Here is a 22,899-nt window from a genome sequence, read left to right on the forward strand (position 1 = left end):
TAAGCAGAATTGTTTCAGGATATGCATATTTCTCTTCATTTCTGATTGAGGAAAAGGCTTTTGGCTCTTTCACCTTACAACTCCTGACTTAGAATGAAAAAAATTCACACAGACTTCCTGTATCTGTTCTTTCATGGTATTAAGTATGTAACAGCACAGTCTAAGCAATTCTTCAGCTCTTATTTATAAACATTATTGGATAAAATTGAGAAGTTTACTACATATTTATGAAAAATGTATTTTCACTGCATTAAGGGTAGCAACATGGGTTTGGGAGTGTGGATTGAAATTATAAAAGTGAATGAAGATGCTCCACAAAAAATTAAAAAGACAAGAATGGGGAAATGGTGGAAAAAACAGGATTGAACATCAAAGTCTCTTGAATACTGATGAGACGATGGTTCCCAGAGGAATCAGAGGGCAAATGAGTAAAGGGAGCTGAAGGTGGTGAAAGAAAAATCTTTGAAATGGTAATCAGCTAAAAGTAGTGCTGAATAACGACAATACTGACTGAAGCCTCTGTTTCTTTTAGAAGTAACCTGCATTAAATACAGGTCCACATTATGAGAATTCTTACATGCACTTATGAGCAACTATTCCCAAAACTAATGCTAGTAATGGCACAAGAAATTCACAAATCTGGGGGAAAGGAGCAATAAAACTAATATAAAGAAAGATCAATGAAAGTGAGGGAATGTAACTAGAACTATAAAAGAATAATCTTCACTGGTGATGCTGAACCAATACAGGATTATTGCACAGGCATTTGTTCTGGGGCAGATATAAAACATTCCTTGCGTGACATTCTACTTACAGTTCTCTAAGTCACCAGAGAACCATTTCCCTTGGGACAAAAACAGTGTATGTTACCTGACCTTTCAGAAACAAATGCTATTTTCAGTGCAGCATGAATTTATTATTTTTTATCAGTTTAATGAGAGGGAAAAAGAGAGAAACGGGGTAAAAAAAAGTCAAAATAACCATAAAATCTTGTCAAGAGAGAGTATGGGTTTAACTTAGGGATGGATTGTGAAACATTAATAAAGATCATTTTTAAATGAATTACAAAAAATAATTTATTTTAAATCTTTTGGAAATACATTTAAAGAGAATAGAAAGGAGTCAGTTCTATTTCAAAAGTATAAAATCTATAGTGATGAGAAATAACAGGCTTTTAGCAGAGAAGCAAAATAAATAAAAAAGGGGAGAGGAAAACCCTTTTTTATGTCTTTATAGTTGCATGTTAAGGAAACATAACTGTGTTATGCATAATGTTATTTTCTGTGCAAACCCCAAAATGAAGCGAAAATGCCTGAAAAACCCCATGTATCAAACAAGCCTGTTAGGGTAGGAACAGTAGATGGTTAGAGCCTAAAAGGAGTCATGCTTCAGCAACAGAATCATAATTAATGGTTTAGCCTTTTCCTAAATCCTTACGTTATTTAACATATGTAACTAGGAAAACACATAGCAGAAGGTTTTGGGGTTTTTTTGCAAATAATGCATATCATAATTTATAATCCAAAACCCTCCAAATGCCCTGTGTTTTAATACAATTTAATAAGATTTAATATCACTGGCACAGCAGAAACATTGATATTCATAGTGCAAAAAAAGAGGACTAACTTCAGATCTGTACGTATTTTCTGATTCCATAATGCTTCTGTTCCTCAGTTTTAATTGCAATTGTTCACTCAAACCTTTGTTGTAGGCCACCATCGTTCTTGTAGATTCCTTCAGGCTCATTCCTGTAGCTGATCCACGTGTGTCTTGGTTGTGGGGCCCAGAGATGACCACAATATACCACCTAAAAGCCATATGGATGTTGAGTAATCCTGAAGGATAGACAAAAAGTCGCTTGAAAAGATAAAAAATTATGTGGGAACATTTCAAAGTGTATAGTATGAAGGTATGCAGGTACCTTGGTCTCAGAAGTCAGATTTGATCTCAGGAAGAATATGTGCCATGCTGAGCTCCTCACTAGACAGTTTTACTTACCACAGAACACAGTTCTCTCCCCAAGTTGCAGGCACCCAGCTCCCACTGACTTTGAAAATGTCAAACTGCATCAACGTTAGATCCATGTTAAGATCAATAACCTCCCAGAGGTTCAGGGTAGCCTATAAATTCTGGTTTCTCTTTTCCCCAGCTTACAATACTGAACTAAGAGCATATATAGTTCCAGCTTTCTGCTGAAGGCAGAAGAGAAATCCCTGGATCTATAGGCCTGCACAGTCAGAGCTCTAAGGAGTTTGTTTTATGGGGACATAGAAAAGATACAGAAGAGCTTTAAGCTAGGAATGATATGCTGGAAAAAGAGCTCTTGAGAACTTGTGACTGAGGATTAAGGTGTAGGGGGATAGAATATAAGTAAATAAAGGTAGCATAGAAAGTAATCGTACCCCCTAAAGAGTTGCAGCTGTGTTAATTATTAAAGATTAGGAGCAGTCCTGACTTTAACAGGCTGCAGCTGTAGCCAATAAGAAGAGTGTTATAAAAGAGTGGATTGGTTGATTGAGGGATCTGTAGTCTGTTGGCTGCTGCAAGGACAAGGAAGAGTCAATGCTTAGAGGAGATGCCTAAAAGAAATATTAAGGAGGTATGAAACTCTAGCAGTGTGGAACCCTTGCAATGAAATGACAATAGAACTCTTGTACTATAATGGCAATATGAAGGAGCAGACCAGTGTAGGTGACACTGCAGTGGGTGTCTGCTGCAGGCCACCTAACCCTGCAGAACAAGGGGCTGAGGCCTTTTACAAGTAGAAACAGCATCCATGGGGGAGCAGCCTGATTATTTTCTGGAGAGACAGCACAGCAGGTTCTAAGCATTGCAGTGAGCTCCTGGGAAACTTCCTGACATAACTGATGGAGGAGCCAGTGCAGCCAGAGGCTCTGCTGGACCTCATACTCACAAACAAGGAGCGGCTCACTGGGGAGGTGAAAGGCAAAGGCTACTCCTGGCTGCAGTGACCATGAGAGCACAGGCTGGGCTCCAGGAGAGCAGACCTGTTCCTCTTCAGGAATCTGCTTGGAAGAATCCCGCAGGATAAACCCCTGCAAGTAAGAGAGGTCCAAGAAAGCTCATTGATGAGGAGGATCGCTTTCTAAAAAGTTCAGAACTGGTCTGTCCTTAACAGCAGGGAGTCCAGAAAGGGTGCCTGGAGTGCTGCGTGCATGAACGAGGAACTCCTTGCAAAACTCAAACACATAAAAGGCACTGCGCAGAAAGAGGGAGCTTGGCCAGATAACCTTGGAGGAATATAGAAACACTGTCCAAGAGTACAGAGATGTGGTTAGGCAAGCCACAGCCCACCTGGACTGGAATCTAAGGGGTCTAAATGGGTATTTATTTGAATTTGAAGCTAATGTGAATTATAAATTGAAAACTTTTTAATTGGTGTAGTGCTGCTTTCTGAGAAAAAAAGTTGCTAAATATTAATGTTTGTGAATTAGTTTATTGGTATACTGTATAGCAAGGAATCTGGCAGAAAAAAATAGTTGATATTGATTAAATATAAAAGGCATACAAAAAGAAATATTAAGAAAGAATTCATGTGGTTGGACAGTGAAGAATTTGAAAGCTTTGTTAAGAAATGCTCCAGAAAAGAGGGAAGCACAGCAGTTTCTAGTACCTTTGAAAGGCTGAGCCTATTCTCAGCTCATACTGGTTTCATAAAATATTTTATATCCTAAAAACGTTTATGGATAGAAATGAGGAGCACAGAGTGATGTGAAAGGCCTTGCAGAACCTCCACCAGCTTGTGTGATAACTGCAGTGGGGATATCAAATGGGAGGCCTCCCTGAGAGAATACCTTTTATACAAAACAAAAGAAGTAACATTTTCGAAGATAATTGTTTCCTGAAGATATTTGTTCTTAAGATTTCACATGGTTTACAACTGTTTTATTCTCTCCAAATTTGTATGTTTTTGTTATTTAAACTTTAAGACCTAACTTTCTTTCCTCAGGCACAGATACACAAAGGCCAAAGTGCACAGATTTAGGATTATAAAACAAAAGCCTAAGAAGTGATAGCTGCTTATTCACAGTAGGCATATTAATTCAAGGAGATCATTCTTTTATTTACTGTTTTCTAAGCCTCTGTGCCCCAAGCTTTAAGATGTTTCCTGAGTTTATATTACATTTTATTCTCATTTCATCTGAAAATATAAAAAAGCAGTCAAAGTACAATATGTGTGTTCTACTATTTCTTATGTTTGGGGGTTTTTTTACTGAAAGGGGAATTGCATGAAGTTGCTCAGATTTCAATCTGCTGAACTGTACAGTCCCACCATGACCCAGAAATTTGAATTTAGTCTTTGTAACAGCTGTAAATGAATGCAAATAGCATTGTACTTATCTATTTTTTCTTTAATTTGGAAAATAAGCCCATTTTTACGCTCTCACAATATTTCAGAACACTGAACTTTTCACCAGAGAACTAATTGTCCTTAGCCGATTTTTCAACTCGGTAAATGTCAAGACTTAAACCTGAACTTCAGCAGCTGGGAACAATGGCTATCAATTGCCTTTCCCCCCTGCTGTTCCTCATTAACAGCACAAAGTGTGCTTATTTAAATCCATCCTTATCTCCTCATGGACGAGGAGCAGTGAGTGAGTGAATTCGGTAGCTATTAGGAGTACAGCAGATCAGATCTTCCTGTTTATTGATTTGTGAAGAACAGCCTCGCACTGCTTTGACAGCTCTGACTCAGTGAGAGCAAAGAAAGAAGCTTTTCAGCTCTTGGGAGGAGAATTGCTGGGCAACATTAAAGAGGGTCTTGTAGGAGCCGGTTTCCTTTGATATGCAGGCAAATTGGCTGTGCTTGGTTGGAGTCAAGGTCAGGAGGCTGTGGAAATGCTATGAATATGGTGGGGAAATTAAAGGAGTGTTAGATTAATAAAGTTTTGTGTGGATGCATGCTGATTGATACAGAAAATTGCCCTTCTCTTTTTGTGAGAGCAGCTTTTTGTGAAGCAAATTTTGACCAAAAAAAAAAAGAGGTTATGTGTCCTTTTGCTGCTGCACTAAATATAGCTGTTTGGATGAGAATCTTCTATTCTTTCTCTTTTTCCTCAGAATCCCAGCCATTCAACAGTTGTCTTAACTCCTTGCATTTAGTACATTTTTAAACTAGTGATCTCATTTCTGCTGCTTCATGTTAATAAGTAGTAAAAATTGCTACTTGCCCACCTTCATGTAATTTTTAAATAAATTCCTTGCCAAGTTCACTGGATGTGAATTCCCTGAGAGTGCTGAGCACAGAGGCACCCAAGCAGTCACCTTGGCTCATGCAGCCCCTCACTGCAGGATAGTTCAGCTGCAGTCAGAGCTCAGATAAGCACCCCGAGGGAAATTTCCTCCACTGAACTTGTTCAGTTGAAAATCAAAGCTATGGGCAAGGCTGTGGCAGGGTTATACCACAGCTAAACCAGGGCTTTTATGTCTCTAGTCTTGGTAGATCCAAGAGGACAAGGTTGATGGATTGTCAGAGAGACCATTCCTATAGCTCTTTGCTGAAGCCACTCCTTGTTTGCAGGCACAATTTCAATAACATGATGGGTGTGCCTCCTTCCTCCAGCACATCTTGGAGCATTTTGGCACCTCCAGCCATCCTGGACAGCTGCTGTTGGGTACTTTTTGAGAACATGGAAAATAGTGAGAATTAAACAGCTCGTATTTGCTTCTTGATCTAGGCCTGCTTTGCAGGTGGGGACATAAACACAAAAGAACACTTCATATATCATAAATATATTCTTAGTTAAACCTCAAAAAATGAAAAAACAAGACAAATCCCACCCCACCAGCCGCCCACCAGAATGTAGTAGTAAACCCAAGTTAAATCCATCAAATCCTTATTCTGACTGTAGTGGAGCTGTTGTAAAAATGTTGTCAAGGTTGAACCCCACATTAGGTAAAGCACTTGAAACTAATTGCTAACAACTGCATGGCAGAGCTTTGCTTTTGTTTTTGTCTTAACTTGTTTTTCTGAACTTGATTATAGATTCAGTTCACAGGGCTGAATCCAAGTGCTGGGAAACAGAACTTGTTTCATCAAATGTTTTCAAAGTCTTTAAAGAAGAAAGATTTTAATTTTTTTTTCTAGCCATTTTTTTTTAGCAGAAGCTGTTTCTGTAGCTTGGCAATATCACTTAAAATCAGTACAGGATCTTTAATATTACCATCTTCAATCTCAAGTATATTTACTGCACTGCTGTGGTTCTTTCATTTGTTACGATTGAAAGAAGATCAATGTTATATAAAACATTGGATTAAATAAATAATGGAAATGCATGTCTTTTCAAGCATACATCCCCAGTGAAGAAAAGCAACAGTTCAAGTATCCCAATTACAGAAAGTTCTGATGTTTGCTTTTATGTAAAAATTAGATTTAAAAATATTTTTATATTAGTCCTGTTTAAATCAAATGCTCATATCATGATAAAGCAATAGCTGAATTTTTAGAAATCTATTTATTTATTTGTAAGAGTTCTTGTGGAGGAATACTGTGGAGTTTTACCTTAAAGGTACCCAAATGAAATCCACAGTCCCATCCCATGGAGATTGGACCAGATGACCACTGTGGGCCCTTCCAGTCTTACCCATTCTGTGATCCTGTGTGTTACATTCTGATAATACTACCTTTAAAGTAGCATTTTTTCATGGCTTAGCCAACACTACTGAAATCAGAACTTCATTAGCACCACATATTTTTTTTCTTTCCTCTAAAGCAAGGAAAATGAATGCTTGAATGGGCTTGAAAATTTTGCAGTTTTCTTCCCACACCATAAGGCTCCAGTTATTAAACATTTTGTTCTATCTGCTCTTGGTTCAGAGCATAGCATACAAAAATACGAGAGATACTGTTTGTGCTCATTTTGGAGGAGCCTATTTCATTTGATTTGAAGGAAAAACAAGAACAATCAAAAAATCTAAAATTTGGGAATTACCTATGGCTTGTTTCTGAAAAATAAGAAACACTTTTACGTGCCAGGGCGAATTTCTTTTAAGACTCATGAAGCATTTATGAAGACTTATATGGACAGAATTTCCTTCTTCAGATTGTTGATGTATAAGTCTCTAAGTCAAATCCAAATCTGATTTTATTGGATCAGAGGCACATTCTTCTGTAAGTTTAAGCAAGGATTGTTTCAGTGGGTATTTTTGTACACCATTATCTGAGTTATTGTGGGTTCGAATTCTGTTATTTTACCATTTATGTGTTAGTTTTGATAAAATTAATAGAAACTGACTGCAATCTTCCTTGCTCTACCACCAAAAGTGAGTTCATCTTTTACTGTCTTTTACCTAAAAGGTAGTATGCCAATACATCAGCAAGTGATATTTCCTGGGAGCCAAGTGGAATAATGCTTTGTACTCTCAGGTGATATTTCCTGGAGAATTCTCAACGTTTCTCAGTGTTTTCTTTTTCTCTGTATTGACAAAATCTACCTCTAGAAAGAAGTATTTCCTGGCTCACATCCAAAGCTGTTCAGTTGGAAAGTTAACCCTGAAGTGTGTAACATATTTTATTTTGCTGATGTACATATACAGCTAAAAATCTTCAGGTTAATAATTTTGTGCAGTTTAAAGGTTACCTGGATATTTTGATGGGATTGGAATTCTCAGTTTTAGCACACTTACAGAAGTTGTATAGGCCGTGTGCTGGCAGTGGTCATGTGTACTAAAGGGTTCCCATGCTCTTTGCTGGCCACTATTTGGCTGTTGAAATTTTCCTACGTGAAACGCTGCTCCCCACTGTGTGTTTGTAAAGTCCTTATTCTCTTTAGGGATTCTTCATGCCAGCAAAAACTTTTTCCATCCTGGTTGACTTAATGAAAACATGTACCAATATAAAGGAAGAGCTATATGGTTCTTTATTAACCAATATTTCCTAATGACAAAATAAGTATGTTATGAGGTAATTTTAAGACAATTCTAAAGAGCGTATGCATTTTCAATACATTTTTCCAGTGGTTTTTATTTGCATGTGTTTAGGTATGTTTAAGATTATCTTTCTAGTCTTCATTGAAAGGTCATTTCTCGGTTAAAAATAATAGCACTTCAGTTAATTATTCTGTACTTAAGCTAATTCTGCTGATGAGCAGAAGCAGTCCTTTCATGGTTTTCTGTGCACTTACAGACTTCCCCAGCTTGTATCTGTGCAGTGAATTGGGTGTGAACTCAAGCTCAAATTCAGACTCTGGTATGAAGCATTGCTTAACAGAAACATCTGTTCTTGCAATTCAGTGGGAGGCCAGAAAAGATGACATAGAAATGAGGAGAGCTGCAGGAAAAGCACCTGAAAAATGGTTTGAGGAAAGAAAGCAAATGGGCATTTTTGCTTATAGTGTTAGTTTTAAAATTGTAAGCAAATAAATCATGTCTTGGCAGTAAATTGCTATTGCTTAGTTAAAGAAGATTTTGTAGTCTAGGGGTTATCTGGCAAACACACTCAGTCATATCAAATAGCTCATTAATTCTGCCATTTTAAGTTTTTCCCTCCAACTGTATCATGCCCAGTTACTATACAATAGTTCCCTCCTACCACCAACCAAGAAATTTCCTGAAAGTTTTAAAATGTGGATTGCATTTTACTTGTGCAACCTATTGATTTCCTTTTTATGTATATCACAATTTACTTGTGCAACCTATTTGTTTCCTTATTATGTATATCACAATTAGACCAATTAAATACACTTACCTTCTGCTTTGTCAGTGTTGATGGAACGCTTTTTTTTTTTACAGGCAATACTTAAGTGAACCTGATTCTCTCAGTTACTTTATTTATTATATTTCAAAATTATTCTATCATTACTTTCAAGGTTTTTTTTCCTTGTTTTATCTAATCCCACTCTTAGGTCTAAGTTCATGTCATCCTTCTAGCATACAGGCTGTAGAGAGACTGGTAGAATGGCACTCATACACTGGGGAATCTTATTGTAACCACCCCCTTTTGGCCACTTGCTCAATACTCCACTGAGATTTTCAAGGGTAAAGATAAAACCAGTCTGTAGTGATTTTGGTTTGTTAATTTGAGATTTTACTAATTTTGAGAATTCCTTACTAATGTGTTTGTTTCCTGTGGTGAGATAGGATTAGGAGAGAAAGATAAAGTAGGTTCAAAACTTTAAAAGGGTATAAAGAAAATTTTATTAAAAGGAACTAAAAGGAAAAAAGGTAGTAAGAATCAAAATAAACTTTTCAGACTACTTTTTCTCCCCCAATTTTTTTTTTCATTGATAATGTAAAGAAACAAAACCTAAAATTTTTAGTTAGTTTATTACCGCTAAAATAGTTTTTGTTTAGTTTACTTAGGGAGAGAACTCCCTCTTGTTAAGGTTATGGAGATTTCTCCATAAGAGGAAAAAAACAGTTTTTTTGTGGGTCTTAATTTTGTCATGAATAACAGCCACCTGGGAAACTGTTATCATAAAGTGTCTTCTATCTTTTGTAAGTTTTCCTACAGTTTGTTGATAGGTTATGTTAACTTATGGTGTATTGTTTTAAAGATGAGTTGTTTAAAGGTAAAAGCTCTTTTTATCTATCTGTCATGTGTCATAGTTTAGCATAAGAAGAGTTCAAGGAAGCGAGACCAAGACTTTTTATGTAACTAACAGTCTATTAAACCACTGAAAAACTGGACCTAAACTAAGTCCTGAACTATTGTCTCTGTTTTCATGCAGTACAACAACCCAACAAAACCTTAGGAACATATTCTTCAAGGGCTAGTTCTGAGGAAAGGGTTGAGGGGCTAGGTTTGAGTGATTAAAAGAACAGGAAAATGTTTGTACCAGCTGCTCTCTTTTGGTTAACCTCATTTCAGCACTTGGTTGGAATATGGTTATTCTGCCCACATTAAATGAGATGACTTTTCATGTGCTGATTTATAATACTGTACTCTCAAAAGTACTTTAGAAGTAGTTTAGAAAAAGTAGAAAAAGTATTAACAGATGGATATTCTGACTTCAATATTGACAAGCAGTAGTCATACTATTTTCAAGTACATAATGTCAGGCCAATTTGCTGTACCTTTATTTATCAGTCTGTTCATTTCCAGCTTCTTCAGTTAAGATGGGGACAACAGAAAAAAAAAACCCCTTTTTTTTAACTTTTTTTCCAGTGACACATTTCATCTCATCTGAAGACTCTGAAGGATAGCATTTGTTGCAGGAAACTGCTTAATTTTAAACTGAATGTTCACTAATAAAAAATGATCTGACTATAATTGCTCTTTGTTTCTTGTCTAGAAAAGAGTCATTTTTTTTCTCCTCTCTTAACAGGTGGCTGTTGATGAGCGCATCAAGCAACTGCATGAAGCTCACAGGGATTTTGGTCCTACTTCCCAGCATTTTCTTACCAGTGAGTGATTTCTTAATTCCCGTTCTTCTTGGGCAGTTTGCATACACATTTAATTGATAATTTTGTAGCCATGTGCTAGTTGTTGTTATGAGTTTCTATTTTAGTCTGTATTGCAATTGTTTTCTTTTATTTTTTTAATCCCCTGGGTGCAGAGGAGTGTTGAATGAGTTCATATTGTCCAGGTCTGGGGTAAAAGGGAAACATCTGCCATTATCAAGTCTCCTTCTTTCTCTGTGAGGCTCATCTTCATTTGGGGGCTCCCTTTAGGACTAGTAAATTAAAATTATGTTAGAAAGAGTTTCTGATTATTTTAACCCAGAAAGGATTAAAACCCCAAAAACAACACAGATTTTGTTTATCTGTTTAAAGAAATGTTCAGCTCCAAAAAGAGGCAAAGCCAAGAAAAAAATTTTCTAGGATTTGATCACTTAGCAGAGCAGTGAGAGGATAAAAACTGGGGTGGGAAAGTTGGCAGAAGAATAGCAGCTGAGTAAACTTTTTACAACTCTGCATAAAATATAATTGCCAGCAAAATTCCCACTTCACCTCCACATGCATTCTTTTATCAAGGCTGTTTTGAAGTACACTGAAAGACAACTTGAAACACCTTCAAAGCTCCAAGGCAGTGACTAAAGTGAAGCTTCTTAAAGGCCATGTCTTTTCCATTGTACTTCAATTAAGGAAAGTAAACAGTAGAGCTTTATTTAAGAGATTATATCAGCAGAAGCGAGCACAGTCACAGGATAATGGTCTCCTACATGCAGAGGGACAAGCTATCCAGACATTGGAAATAGCTGTTGCTATTATTGCACAGCAATGTTCACAGGGGGATAGAGGACAAACTTTTCTTCAGCTGATACTGCCTTGTAATTTTAATAGGTTAATCATTTTCGCAGTGAAGATCTTAATGGGAAACTGCAAATTCTCAGCAGGATGTCCTGCAAAATCAAAACCAAGGGTGATGTTGTGCCATATAAGACTAATGCAGGCTGATTCAATCCTGAACCTTCTTTTGTCAAATGATTATCCTATGAAGAAATAAGCCCTATTTTCATTATTTCTTTCAAACCCCCTTTTCTTTAACTGTTGATCACTGGGAATATTTTATGAGCTCAATATACATAAATGCAAATCAAACTTGCCAAGACTGAATGCGCAAGAGCTACAAATATGTGACATAAACACAATATTTAAGCACATACCTGTTTTTCCTTGTGACCCATGGTGAATTCTTGGTGGAAGAATAAACTTTTAGGGTAAATTAAGCAAGGCTGGAAGAGAATAGAGTGACCTGCACCGCATTATCACACTGATCAAGGTGTCTTTGTGCTGGTGTTGAGTGCAGTCAGACAATTTTCTTTGGCCCATTCTGCCTTACTATTGCTAAACTAGATCAATCTTAAAGATGATCAGTGTATGATAGTCACCTCTTTTAGCCCACCCACCACCAGCGAGACATTCTTTGTAACTAATTAGAGCCAGCAAATGGTGGACATCATTCTGGACTCTTCATTCCACTTGAAGATCACTATAGGAAAAGGACTCAGGTGAAAATGTGTTGATTTTGGAAATAGTCCAACTATCACTTAGAAAAATGGGCATTTGTATTTGCTTATTTGCTCTTCTCTCTTAGATCTGTGTGCAAATACATAATCTTACCCATGCATACAAAAGTTAGGTATTTGAAGCTCTGAATCCTTCCCAAATCTGAAACTGCAGTCACTGAAAACTGCTAGTACATACATCAGTCCCATCTTTCATCAGCATCAAATTCCAAAAAACATCCACTGTCATGTACTATCACTATGCCTAGGGAAAATACCATGCTTTCACATGCTTTTTGTGCTTTTTTACTACCTCTGCTGCATCCCTGCATGGATGGAAGCACATCTATGAGAGAGAGAGAGAGCACTGCAGGAGAGGGTGACACAGTCCTTGCCATCCAGCACTAGTGGTTTTTCTGCAGCTGTACTTTTGGGGGTCAACAAGTCAGACATAAAGGTTGCCAAACAAAATCAGGTCAAATGAAGGTGAATTTAATGGCTTGTAAATTAGATTTGTGTATGTGGTAGACAGAGTCCAAGTTGATCAGTCTGTGGCAACAGCAGTGAAAGGATTAATCATAGCAATTTTTATGGTTTTCTTTTATAAGCTCAAAACTCAGAGAGGATTTTTATCTAAGGAGCTGAGATACACATAAGATCAGTGCAAACTATAATCAGTAAGGAAAATAAGCAATCTATTGCTTATTGAATATCTAGTCTATTTGCCAGTAATAATCAGTTCATCCTCCCTACTGAGCATCAACTTTCCCTCTTCCATACACACTTGCCCATCTAAAGGTACAAGTAATAATATCTGTTTATATTCTTATACGAAAAATTATCCTTTTATAGTTGATATACCTTTAAGTAGCTCTGCAAAGAGGCTGGTACTGCAGTCAAGGTTACATAAAATCAGTGACTGAATTACATTTCTCTCTTATCAGAAAGAAATAAATATGATCTGCTAATGATGGTAACTTTTTCATGTGCTTGTTATTGTTTTATACAGAGAAATTATAGCATCATCTGTCTTTTTCTGCTTGGTTGAAACTGAAGCTGCATGGGGCTGTTGAAAACCTAGCACAAAAGTAATGGGGGAAGTGATGCAAAGCCCTCATATTTGTCATGCCCTGTGAGGCAAGAAATCAAGTGATAGTCCCTGTTTCTAAGCACTTACAGCCTGTTCTAAGGGCTATTCATAGAGCTATTTCTGAAAGAGATTGGAAGGAAGGTGTGAGCTAGAGAGATAAGGCGTGTAAAAGCAAAAAAAAAAAAGTATTCTTATTTGTAGCATTTTTAAATTAGGGAGGTTTTCTCCATTGTCTTTTCATGCAGTTCAACATTTTCTTGCCACTCTTTCATCTTTTCAATGACCAAGCTCCAGTGTTTATCAATGCTGTGGCATGGGATAATTCAGATGTTTCCTGGTTGTAAATTAGAGAGATAGTGGCAAAGGAATGGGATCCACTTGTGTCTCTCTCCTTTAAGGCTTTGGATCTGCCTCAAGTGTAAAAGACTTATCAAAACTGGCCATGACTTTTCACATGAACTTTGCCTCTCTCCAGGCCTTCTACATTTTTTAATGGGCTTCTCACGCCACTCCTTGAGCTTCTGCCCTTCAGGCTTCCCCAAACTCATTTTGCTCTGCCAGTGTCCACAGAGTCCCAGCTCCAGCTCAGTTCATTCCTTGCCAAGGTCACACAGAATTCACAACAATAGTTAAGATACATCTGATAAATGTATTACATGGGAAAAAAACTTGATATCATGAATTTGTGGAGTGAGTTTGTTGGTTGTGAAGGACTTGCTTAGACTTGTTTAATTAGACTTGTTTAATTAGAATTCTCCAAATCAGGGTGTAAAACCACTGTAAAAATAAGATCTTTCTATTAAAAAGAAACTTGTAAATATTTAGCAAAGTAATTACAAGAAAAATCTGTGATCCTTTCATGGATGATGGTGCTTAATTTGGGAATTATGTACAGTAACTGAGGTGTGAAAAAGAATATCTGCAAATTTTAAACACAATGCCAGTTCCAAAGTTTTCAGTGACTCCTCTGGAATAATTTTACTGTTTTGACTTCATCTGTATTTTTCTCTGTGATTGTGCCTCTTACAAAAAATGAGATTCATTTCTCTTGTTGGAAGACCCACACATAACTATTGTATGTCACAATAGTTATTACTCTTTCTGAGATGCAATAAATGAGAGGTAGCATTGATGTCAGACTGTTTCTAATATCATTTGCAGTGCTATTCAGCAATCACTCACACTTCTTAACGTGTATTGCTGGTGATTGTTCATTCATGTGCATTGCTGGTGATTGCTGAAAAATAGGTGTTACATCTTTAAAAACCATGAGCAAACCTTGTAATTTACTGTCCAGCCCCAGTATGAGCCATCTTTTAGTAAGTATAGCATGTCAGTGAATAGACTGCATGAAACCGTGCTCACCATATAACTGGCAATTACTTAGGATTATGACTGGAAGATTCCAGTGCTTTTCAAGCTCAGACAACATGGACTTTCATCAACATGAAAAAAAAAACCTGTGTGAATACAAGGAATAGAAAGAACATTTAGGTTTGCAAGGCTAAAAGGCTGATAAACCCATAGCCAAAATTTTGTGATTCATATTTCCCAGGCTACGAGCTTTTGCTATCTGCATATGTCAGTACCAGACTGTTAAATCCTCGTACCTAAATTTGTGCTAGGACCTGGAGATACCTAACAGGAGATACCTCACTGTGCCTTTCAGTTTTGGACTTGTCAGTAAGAGCAGCACTTAATTCAACACAAGATGAGGCAGCCTTAGCAGCTTTCATTCAGAAACAGAAAGATGACAAATGCTGGAGCCACCAGTTTGTGTTATAAGTGATCAGAGTGCAGCTGCTGCATTTTATAGCAGATAATTGTTGCTTAAAAATAAAAAATACAGTCACAGGAGTAGGCTGTGTATCCTAGGTTCCTCCTTCTCAGGATAAGCTCAGAGCTATTCAGGTTCACATCTGAGTCTTTTTTCTTCTTATTCTGTGCCTTTGTGTTTTCCTTCAGTTATTTAACCCACTCTCCTGAGAAACTGGAGTTGTGGCTCTGAATGATTTGGGAGAGAAGTCAAGTACTCACTTCTCGCACCTTCTGTGTGAGTGCTCAGATTATTATGCAAAGCAAAGACTAGGGAAGCTCTTTCTTGCACAGGCAGATGTCTTTAAAAGGGCAAGTCCTCCTAATTGAGACATCCGAGTCTAAAAATGAGAGGGCTCTATGACTCTTAGGACACATTACCCATCCATTTGATAGATTATTTTGCAGTGCAAGCAACTGTATCTTTCTCTCTTATTTGCCACTGCATACCTTATATCATATTGTCTTTCAGATATATATGACAAGCAAACATTGAAAAACATGTGCATTCATCCATGTCCTTGGCAAAATGGTTTAATATGTTTAGATATCACAGGAAATGTTTTGAATAGAAAATATCACCTGGTAGTAGAATAAAGATAGAGGATAAGTGGACACAGACAAATCAGCCTAACTCTGAGAACCCTCTGAAAGCAGAGGGATTTTATTATTGTATTTAAATGTATTTATAAAAAGGGTATTCATATATTATATACATTTAAATATGGTCATATTAACTAGAGGAGCCTGATTGCTAGAAAACTGTTTTTCTATTTCAGTATAAATGTAAAGGAAATACACGTGCTTCTGAAAAAGGAAAAACTAGCAAAGAACTAACAAAGCCAAATACACTTCACAGGTCTTGCCATTGTGTTTATCATGGTGAATTTCTAGGAACACTGGGCACCAATTCAACCTCAAGACTTGTTTGAAGTGTACATCAGGTTTAAAGTTAAGAGAAAATGCCTTCAGTCCATTTCTCCCTTGTTTAGAACATCATGGCCATAGCTACAGCTTTTGATAGTCCTTGCCTTGGCCTGATTGCTAACAGTCTTTAAGAGTAGTAAAACATTGCAGTATTTTGAGAGGTTATCTTTATGCTTACTTTTGGAATAAAGTTATTAGAATTAATTTTACAGTGAGCTTTCATTTTTTCATTATGTATTATATTATTATTTTGTTCAGTTTAGGACATTCCTTTGTCCTCAAGCTCCAGGACTAGGATACAACAGGCATATTCTATATAGGGATATCAGAATTTTTCTGTTCTGTTTTGCTATGTAAGACATGGAATATTTACCCAAGATTTATTTTCTTTTTATCTAATTTCATTTGCCAAAAATCACCACCAAGCTGATTAGGCCATTTTATAACCTCATTTGATCAGCCAGTTTTAGAGACTCCATTTTTAAAAGCATAAGAACGCAACAGAAGTTAGCAATGTGGAGTCCCTGTATGTGGGCCATTATGAACTCTATCTATATTTCTTTGCTCTATTTCATTCAGTATTCTGCTATTAAACAATTGTATTTTTGCCATTTTACAGTCGTGTGATATTTAAGAAAATGAGCACTAGATGGATTTTATATTTCACAATACAAAGTGGCATTTGGAAACTTCTGGAACACTGTTCATGATTAAAGGTGCGCATTATTTAGGTCTTACCATATAATGTTGACCCTAAGCTGCAGATGGTATATCTGAAGCTGGCCATAAAGATTCCAGCAGGAAATGCAGGATGGAAATGCCTCTTTTAACTCTTCAAAAATGATTGTCAGAATTGGCTCTGGCCACATGTTGAACTTTTTTTAATGACTAAAAGTCTCTTCTTAGAGATTTTTAATCATTTAAGATGACTTCTTCTCTGGTTAGACATGCTCTAAATGTATTTGCTAAACGTCTGCACGTGTGCTATGGTGACAGACGGCACTGACAGTGTTCCAGGGAAGTAGTGAGTGTTTGCTTGGACTTGAGAAGGGCAGAATCCAAGCTGGGCTTGGAGAATGGGCCCTTCATTTCCAAAATGCCCATGAATCCATCCCCATGTACAGCTGGGCCTTGGAGAAGAACAGAACCCAAGCTGTGCAGACCTTCTGAAAGGCAGGTTTGGATTGATGTTTCTGCCTTGCAGCTTCTCAGCTGAGTGGTTGAGGTATTCTGACATCAGTTTCTCAGCTACATCAAGCAATTTTAGACCTCAGTGCTACACAACATGGTCTGTTTGTTCATCAATCTTACTAGAATAATAAAAAATTCACATAATTTAGAAATCAATCTAAATATTAGCTGAAAGAAACCCCTATCTTTTACAGGTACATAGTGACATTTATTTCAAAGGATCTCAAAGAGCTTGCAGGTTATGCAAACACTTCTATTATGTCACTGCCATGCAGATACACATTTTGGAGGTGGCATCCTGCCAGCCTGCATCATGCACTGATTATGGTGGGGAAATATTGCTTTAGCATGTTCTCTAAGGAGGAAAAGCATGACCTCCTTATAGTCTCTGGAGAGCAGAATTTTCTCATTTGTAATAGTGTTATCTGAAAATAATCAAAATGTAGTACTCGATGAATCTTCTTTGAAAAGTTAAGGTAGCTTACACAGATGGGAAATTCTGATTCAGAATCAGAGTCTTTTCCTGATGCAAAGATCATCTCATTTTTTCTCCCTGCCTGCCTTTATCTGAAGCCACCTAATCCATGCTTTGCTGCAGTGAAAATAATTGGCATCAAAACAAATTTTATGTGAATAAATAAACAGTTCATTAACTCTATGTTCATATTAAGGTATTAATGATGATAATGCTAGGTAAGAACAGTTTGTCACACAGGTCATGCAGGTAGAATTTCCAGGCTGAATCAGAGAATTATTATCATTAAATGTGAAATGTGAACATAATTCAGCACCTTGCTGAGTTACAGACACGATGGCCACCAAACAAGATAATGGGGATGTAAAAATGAGTTCACCTTTAACTACCACGATGCTAAAAGGAATATATAATAAATATATTTAATTTCTAACAAAGTGAGAAAAACTTATTTGCAGGATATATGTAACAGCGTATGAACACTGCACAATGCTTCTTTGTGGTTTCTGTCCAAAACCCCTTAGTGAAAATTAAGTCAAAAGATTTATTTTTTTCATTAGAACTGAAAAAGTACACTCATATGCTGACTAAAAGTCTGTGCTGACTATTTAAATAAGGACCACTGAGAGTAACATTTAAATGTGGACAGACCAAATTTACTCTTTGAATAGCTGAAGGAGAAATAGTTTACCATTGGTAAACATACATGTATTTTTCATTATGTTTGCATTGCTAAAGGGAAATATTTATAAGATTATTTTTTGTAGTATCAACTACTATCGTCCTGTTTAATATTTCATTCAGATCCTGCATAGATTAAAACAGTAGTGAAGTTCAGAGAGCCAGCATGCCACCATTTCACTATACATTCTGCCAACAAGAATGTCTGCTTACCAGCAAGAACTGTGTTCACTGGCAAAACAAGTCTCAGCTCTTAGAACACCTACAGAAAGAAATAAAACTTAAAAATTAGGTAACCATTAAAATGTATGTCAATGCAAATAAAGCGTAGAGAAATTTAAATTCACTCTTAAAATGCCCTGTATTTTGTGGTGGTATTTAATTTCAGTCACAACAGCATTGAAAGTAGTTGGGTGTATGGTAATGTGTTCTTACGCTGTGCAAGCTCAAGCAATAAAACACTTTGAAATTACTCTCAGCAAACAGGAAATGTCTGCTTCTTGAGTGCTGTAGCACAAAGGGATACTACAGCATATATATATATATATATATAAAGTCTTTGCTAGCAGGACATTTAGGTAGACTTAACCATTTACCTGTACTACTTTTGTAATGGATAGTAAACTTGTACTGATAACCAAAGATAAGAAACAGCTAGTCTTAGTTTCTGGGCTTCTGCCAAAAATGAAATGATTATTCTCTGTGTATAGCTGTAAAAAGTACTGCACTTTTTGTCAACTCAAATTTATGCAAGGTTAGAATCACTCAGGAAACCAGAAGTGCATTATAGACAGCTTCACAGCAACCTCTTGAAGGAATACTAAATCCAATTATGCAGAATATCACAGAATTGTTTGTTATTCCTATAGCACTGAGCTCTCATGAAAGCAAAAGTATTTGTTCCTCTTCTAATGGATAAAGAACACTATCATATGTAAGATTCTGTGATGATAAGTTATGACTGCAAAGCTCTTACCCAGATTAATTCAGAAGCAACAGATGAAATACATCTTCTGAAAAATATGCAGCATTCTATTCTGTCCTTTAGCTATTGAATTAAAAACAAATCTTAAAGTGGAACAACTGTAACTTGGTAGTATTCCCATTGGGAATAGTAATGATTTCTTGGGAGAGAAATATGTAAGAAAGTCAATTTTTAGTTAATATTGAGGGTATTTTGCTTTCAAAAATGATAATTTAGTGTAATCTGATTTGAATTATTTCTCATGTGATGCTATTGGCCATGGGTAAGAACCATACAATTGTCAGTGAGGAAGCGTTTTAGAGTTGGTTGATTAGCAGCAAATTAGCACACATTAGGTTAGAATTACTGAATGAAAGCATGTAAAGAAATCACATAGTAACTGATAGTGTAAAATGAAACAGTGATCTCTCTCAAACTCCTTAGCTTTTGTTTCCTATTGCCATCTGGAATGGAGAATATTGAAGCAGTCATCAAAATTATATTTACAGCAGTTTTTCTTCTTAAAGTAGAAAGAATATTTAAGCATCATGATTAAGAATTCTGTATGAACCTGAAAATTGGGTTATTTTGAGATTTTTAACATCAAAACATTACAAAATATTCTCTTTTTGATACTTTTTATATTTCTACAAATCACATAACAGATTGTATCTTTACATCCTTTGAGGCTGTGGCAGAGCACAGAAACTGAGCAGCTGCAGCTTGTGCTACCAGGAACAGCAGCTCAATGGACAGCAGCCTTGGCCTCCTCAGCTCCTCAGCCATGCAGTCCATGAACACAGAACTAAAGGGCAGTGCCTGGCACAAGAAGGGTTATTTTTTCATATATTAATTAGGTATATTTTGAGTATTTGTATTTGAAAGTGCATATGGTTTTGTGGTCCTGTGTTTGTGGGCCACGCAACAGCCTTCAATGGCAGTGCAGTGTGCTAGTTCTCCAGGAGATCTAACACTGTAATTAAAATTCTGTTTCTTGCACATTTTGAGAGTTACTGATTCTCATGGTTCATACCTTTGAAATTTACTTTTCTTCTTTTAAGAACATGAATCTGTGTAAATGTAAGTAATAGGAAAGCAATGACACTCAGCTACAGATGGCTGGCTGGGGGTTGAAGACAGCAGCAGAACATGCAGAGATGCCGAGGCAGAATTTTCAGAACTCCTTGGCCATCAGTAATCTGAAACAGGATTGTCATATTTATGGAGAGAGGCTTTTCACGAGGGCATGTAGTGATAGGACAAGGGGAAACAATCTTCAGATGAAGGAGGATAGGTTGAGTTTGGGTGTTAGGAAGGAATTCTTTAGTGCAAGAGAGGTGAGGCAATGGAAGGTTGTCCAGAGAAGTCGTGGATTCCCCATTGTGGATGGGGCTCTGATTAACCTGATCTAACAGGAGGTTCCCTGCCCTTGATGGGCAAATTGAAACTATGTGATCTTTAAGGTCCCTTCCCACCCTAAGCATTTTATGATTCTCTTTCATCCAAACATATTCCTTCCTTTCCCTAGCTTCTTAGCATTGTCCAAAATTTATATGAAATTCATTCACTCTCTCCCCAGCCTGGTTCCCACCTGCTCTTCCTTCTTCTCCTCAGACTGTCTATAATGGCCCCAGTTCCTCTCATGGCTGATTTGTGTGCCCTCGGTGGAATCCCTAGTCTCCCTCCAACCCTTCTTCACAATTCATGTGCAAAACTAGTGAGATTTCCCTCTACAGCCATTTTAGAAGCACATTTCATCTCCTTCCTCAAACTCTTGTCCATACTCCAATATGTGGGCAAGAGAGAGAAACTATACTTCATTCTACAGACTGAATTCTGTCAATCTGGTAAAAAATAGATGAAATAGGTATATTTTTAATTATTATTTGTATGTATTGTGATTTTTTGATTTTGATAAAGTAGGTTGGGAGTGGCATTTTTAAAGTATCTATTTTGAGTAAGAGAGGGAAAGAAAGGAGAGCCAAAGGGTCAAGAAGTTAATTCCTAGTTGTCCTGGTAACAGTTGCTTTCCTTTGTGAACAGCAGGGGTCACTAAAAAGAAAGGTTATACTGGGTGAAGCCAACAGGCTGGGTTTTTTTCTCCATTAGATTACTTTTCATATGTTTTCTGTTTTAATCATTATATTAAAGAAAGAAAAATCTTGGTTCTAATTTGTTTGACATATAAAAAATTCCTAATAAAAAAATTATCTCCCTGATTATGGCCTAAAATATAAATTATCTCTGCCTCTAATTAAAAAAAATACATAATTCTTTTGTCAAATGAGTTTTATAGAAACCTCTTTTACAAAATATTTTTATTGTTCTGGAAGCTGATGTTGACATATAACACCATGAAATCCAAAAGTGAGCAAAGTTGTTTCCTCTCCATTTGTTGTGATCACACTGTCATTTTCTCCATTATTTGCTGTTATTGGAAGACAGTATGACACAATTAGTAACGTGGAGAAATAAGAATCAAAATGTCCACCATTTAGAGCAAGTCAGCAAGGGAATAAAAACAAACAAAATATGATGGTCTCTCAGTGTAATTTCACTCAACATCAAATGTAAACAAGTGTATAATTCTGTTCTTAGAAGTAGACCAGACGTTGTGCTGACCACACAAGGAAGGAAATAGATGCAAACCCGGTCAAACACCTTAGCAGGAGGATTCCTACAAGAGAACACACCAGAATGATACGTTGCTTGCTCTGCTTCTTATCTCTTCTGTGAGCTTAGCTTTCAAGGAGTTTTTGTATTTATCTTTGCAGCTGAATGAGTTCAATTTCTCTCAGATTAGGACAGAGGTTTCAGAACAGCAGGTTAATCCTTCCTGCCTTCACGGGCAACTGAGCAAACAGACCTGAATCAACGTGGCCGAGAGAAAAATTGTAATTCTAGAGATTAATGTTGTCTTTCCTGTTTGACCTCCACGTTTCTCTTCTAGGTATGTTTGTATGTATGAATGTATGTGTGCAGCTATTTATTTATTTATTTGTTTGTTGTTAACAGCTTCTGTCCAAGGCCCCTGGGAGAGGGCAATCTCACCAAACAAAGTGCCGTATTATATCAAGTGAGTATAAACAGTAATTCATTCCAGCTATTTTCATTTCTTATTTAAGAGGAGAGTCAGTAATTTTCTTAAATGATTGTGAACTGCTCTTATAGTGTCTAAATGGGAAGGACAAAAAGGAACAAAACCTGCAATACATCTCACAGAAGTGTGCTAGTTATCTAAAAACACAGTAGGATGCCCTGATTTGTAAGTTGTTTGGGTTTACGCTGCTATAAATCACCTGCAAATGAAGTAAAGCTTTGAGGTACCTGGATTATAATTTAAATTGTGCTGTTGCCCTCTGTGTCTGTGTATGGCAGGTTTTGCAAAACCAAACAAACCCCTGACATTCTGAATTGCAGTTGTAAATGTGATTCACTAGGGGCTTTTTATCCCTATATTTTTAAAGGGTTCATAATAATGTAATTACTTAATAATTTTAATATTTTGCAATGGTTTTAAATGCACATACTCAGTACTATGAATTTCTTTAGGGACACTACTTGGTAAAGTCCATAGCTGAGGAATTACAAGGGGCAACTAGTCCCTAAAGCCTAATCTTTTTGAGTTTGGCTTCCAAATTAAGCTAGTTTACTTTAAAAGATGTGGCTGCACAACAAATTAGAAGAACATTTTTTAAAAAATCACAATTTGGACATACCTACCTGCTTCACATGCCCTAAACAGAGCCACTGCACGACAACAACAAAAAAAAAAAAGATGGTTTAATGTATTTTTTCTTCTCTTTTGAGTTCTTTACCTGTACCATGTGCTTTGAACTACTTACCC

The 22,899-nt window shown here is 36.7% G+C and overlaps 1 protein-coding gene across 4 annotated transcripts in view; it reads left to right on the top strand.

Annotated features, from left to right (window-relative positions):
* The window catches only part of DMD (dystrophin), a 1,044,614-nt gene that overhangs the window by 903,381 nt on the left and 118,334 nt on the right, over positions 1-22,899 (top strand). For all 4 annotated transcript variants that reach the window (XM_054518613.1, XM_036378966.2, XM_036378958.2 and 1 more), the window contains 2 exons: positions 10,287-10,365; positions 22,068-22,128. In XM_054518613.1, the coding sequence (XP_054374588.1) occupies positions 10,287-10,365; positions 22,068-22,128 (140 nt within the window). The remainder of the gene's footprint in view (positions 1-10,286; positions 10,366-22,067; positions 22,129-22,899) is intronic.

This window comes from Molothrus ater, chromosome 2 (assembly GCF_012460135.2).
Source record: "Molothrus ater isolate BHLD 08-10-18 breed brown headed cowbird chromosome 2, BPBGC_Mater_1.1, whole genome shotgun sequence".
In the NCBI taxonomy this organism is placed as follows: Eukaryota; Metazoa; Chordata; class Aves; order Passeriformes; family Icteridae; genus Molothrus; species Molothrus ater.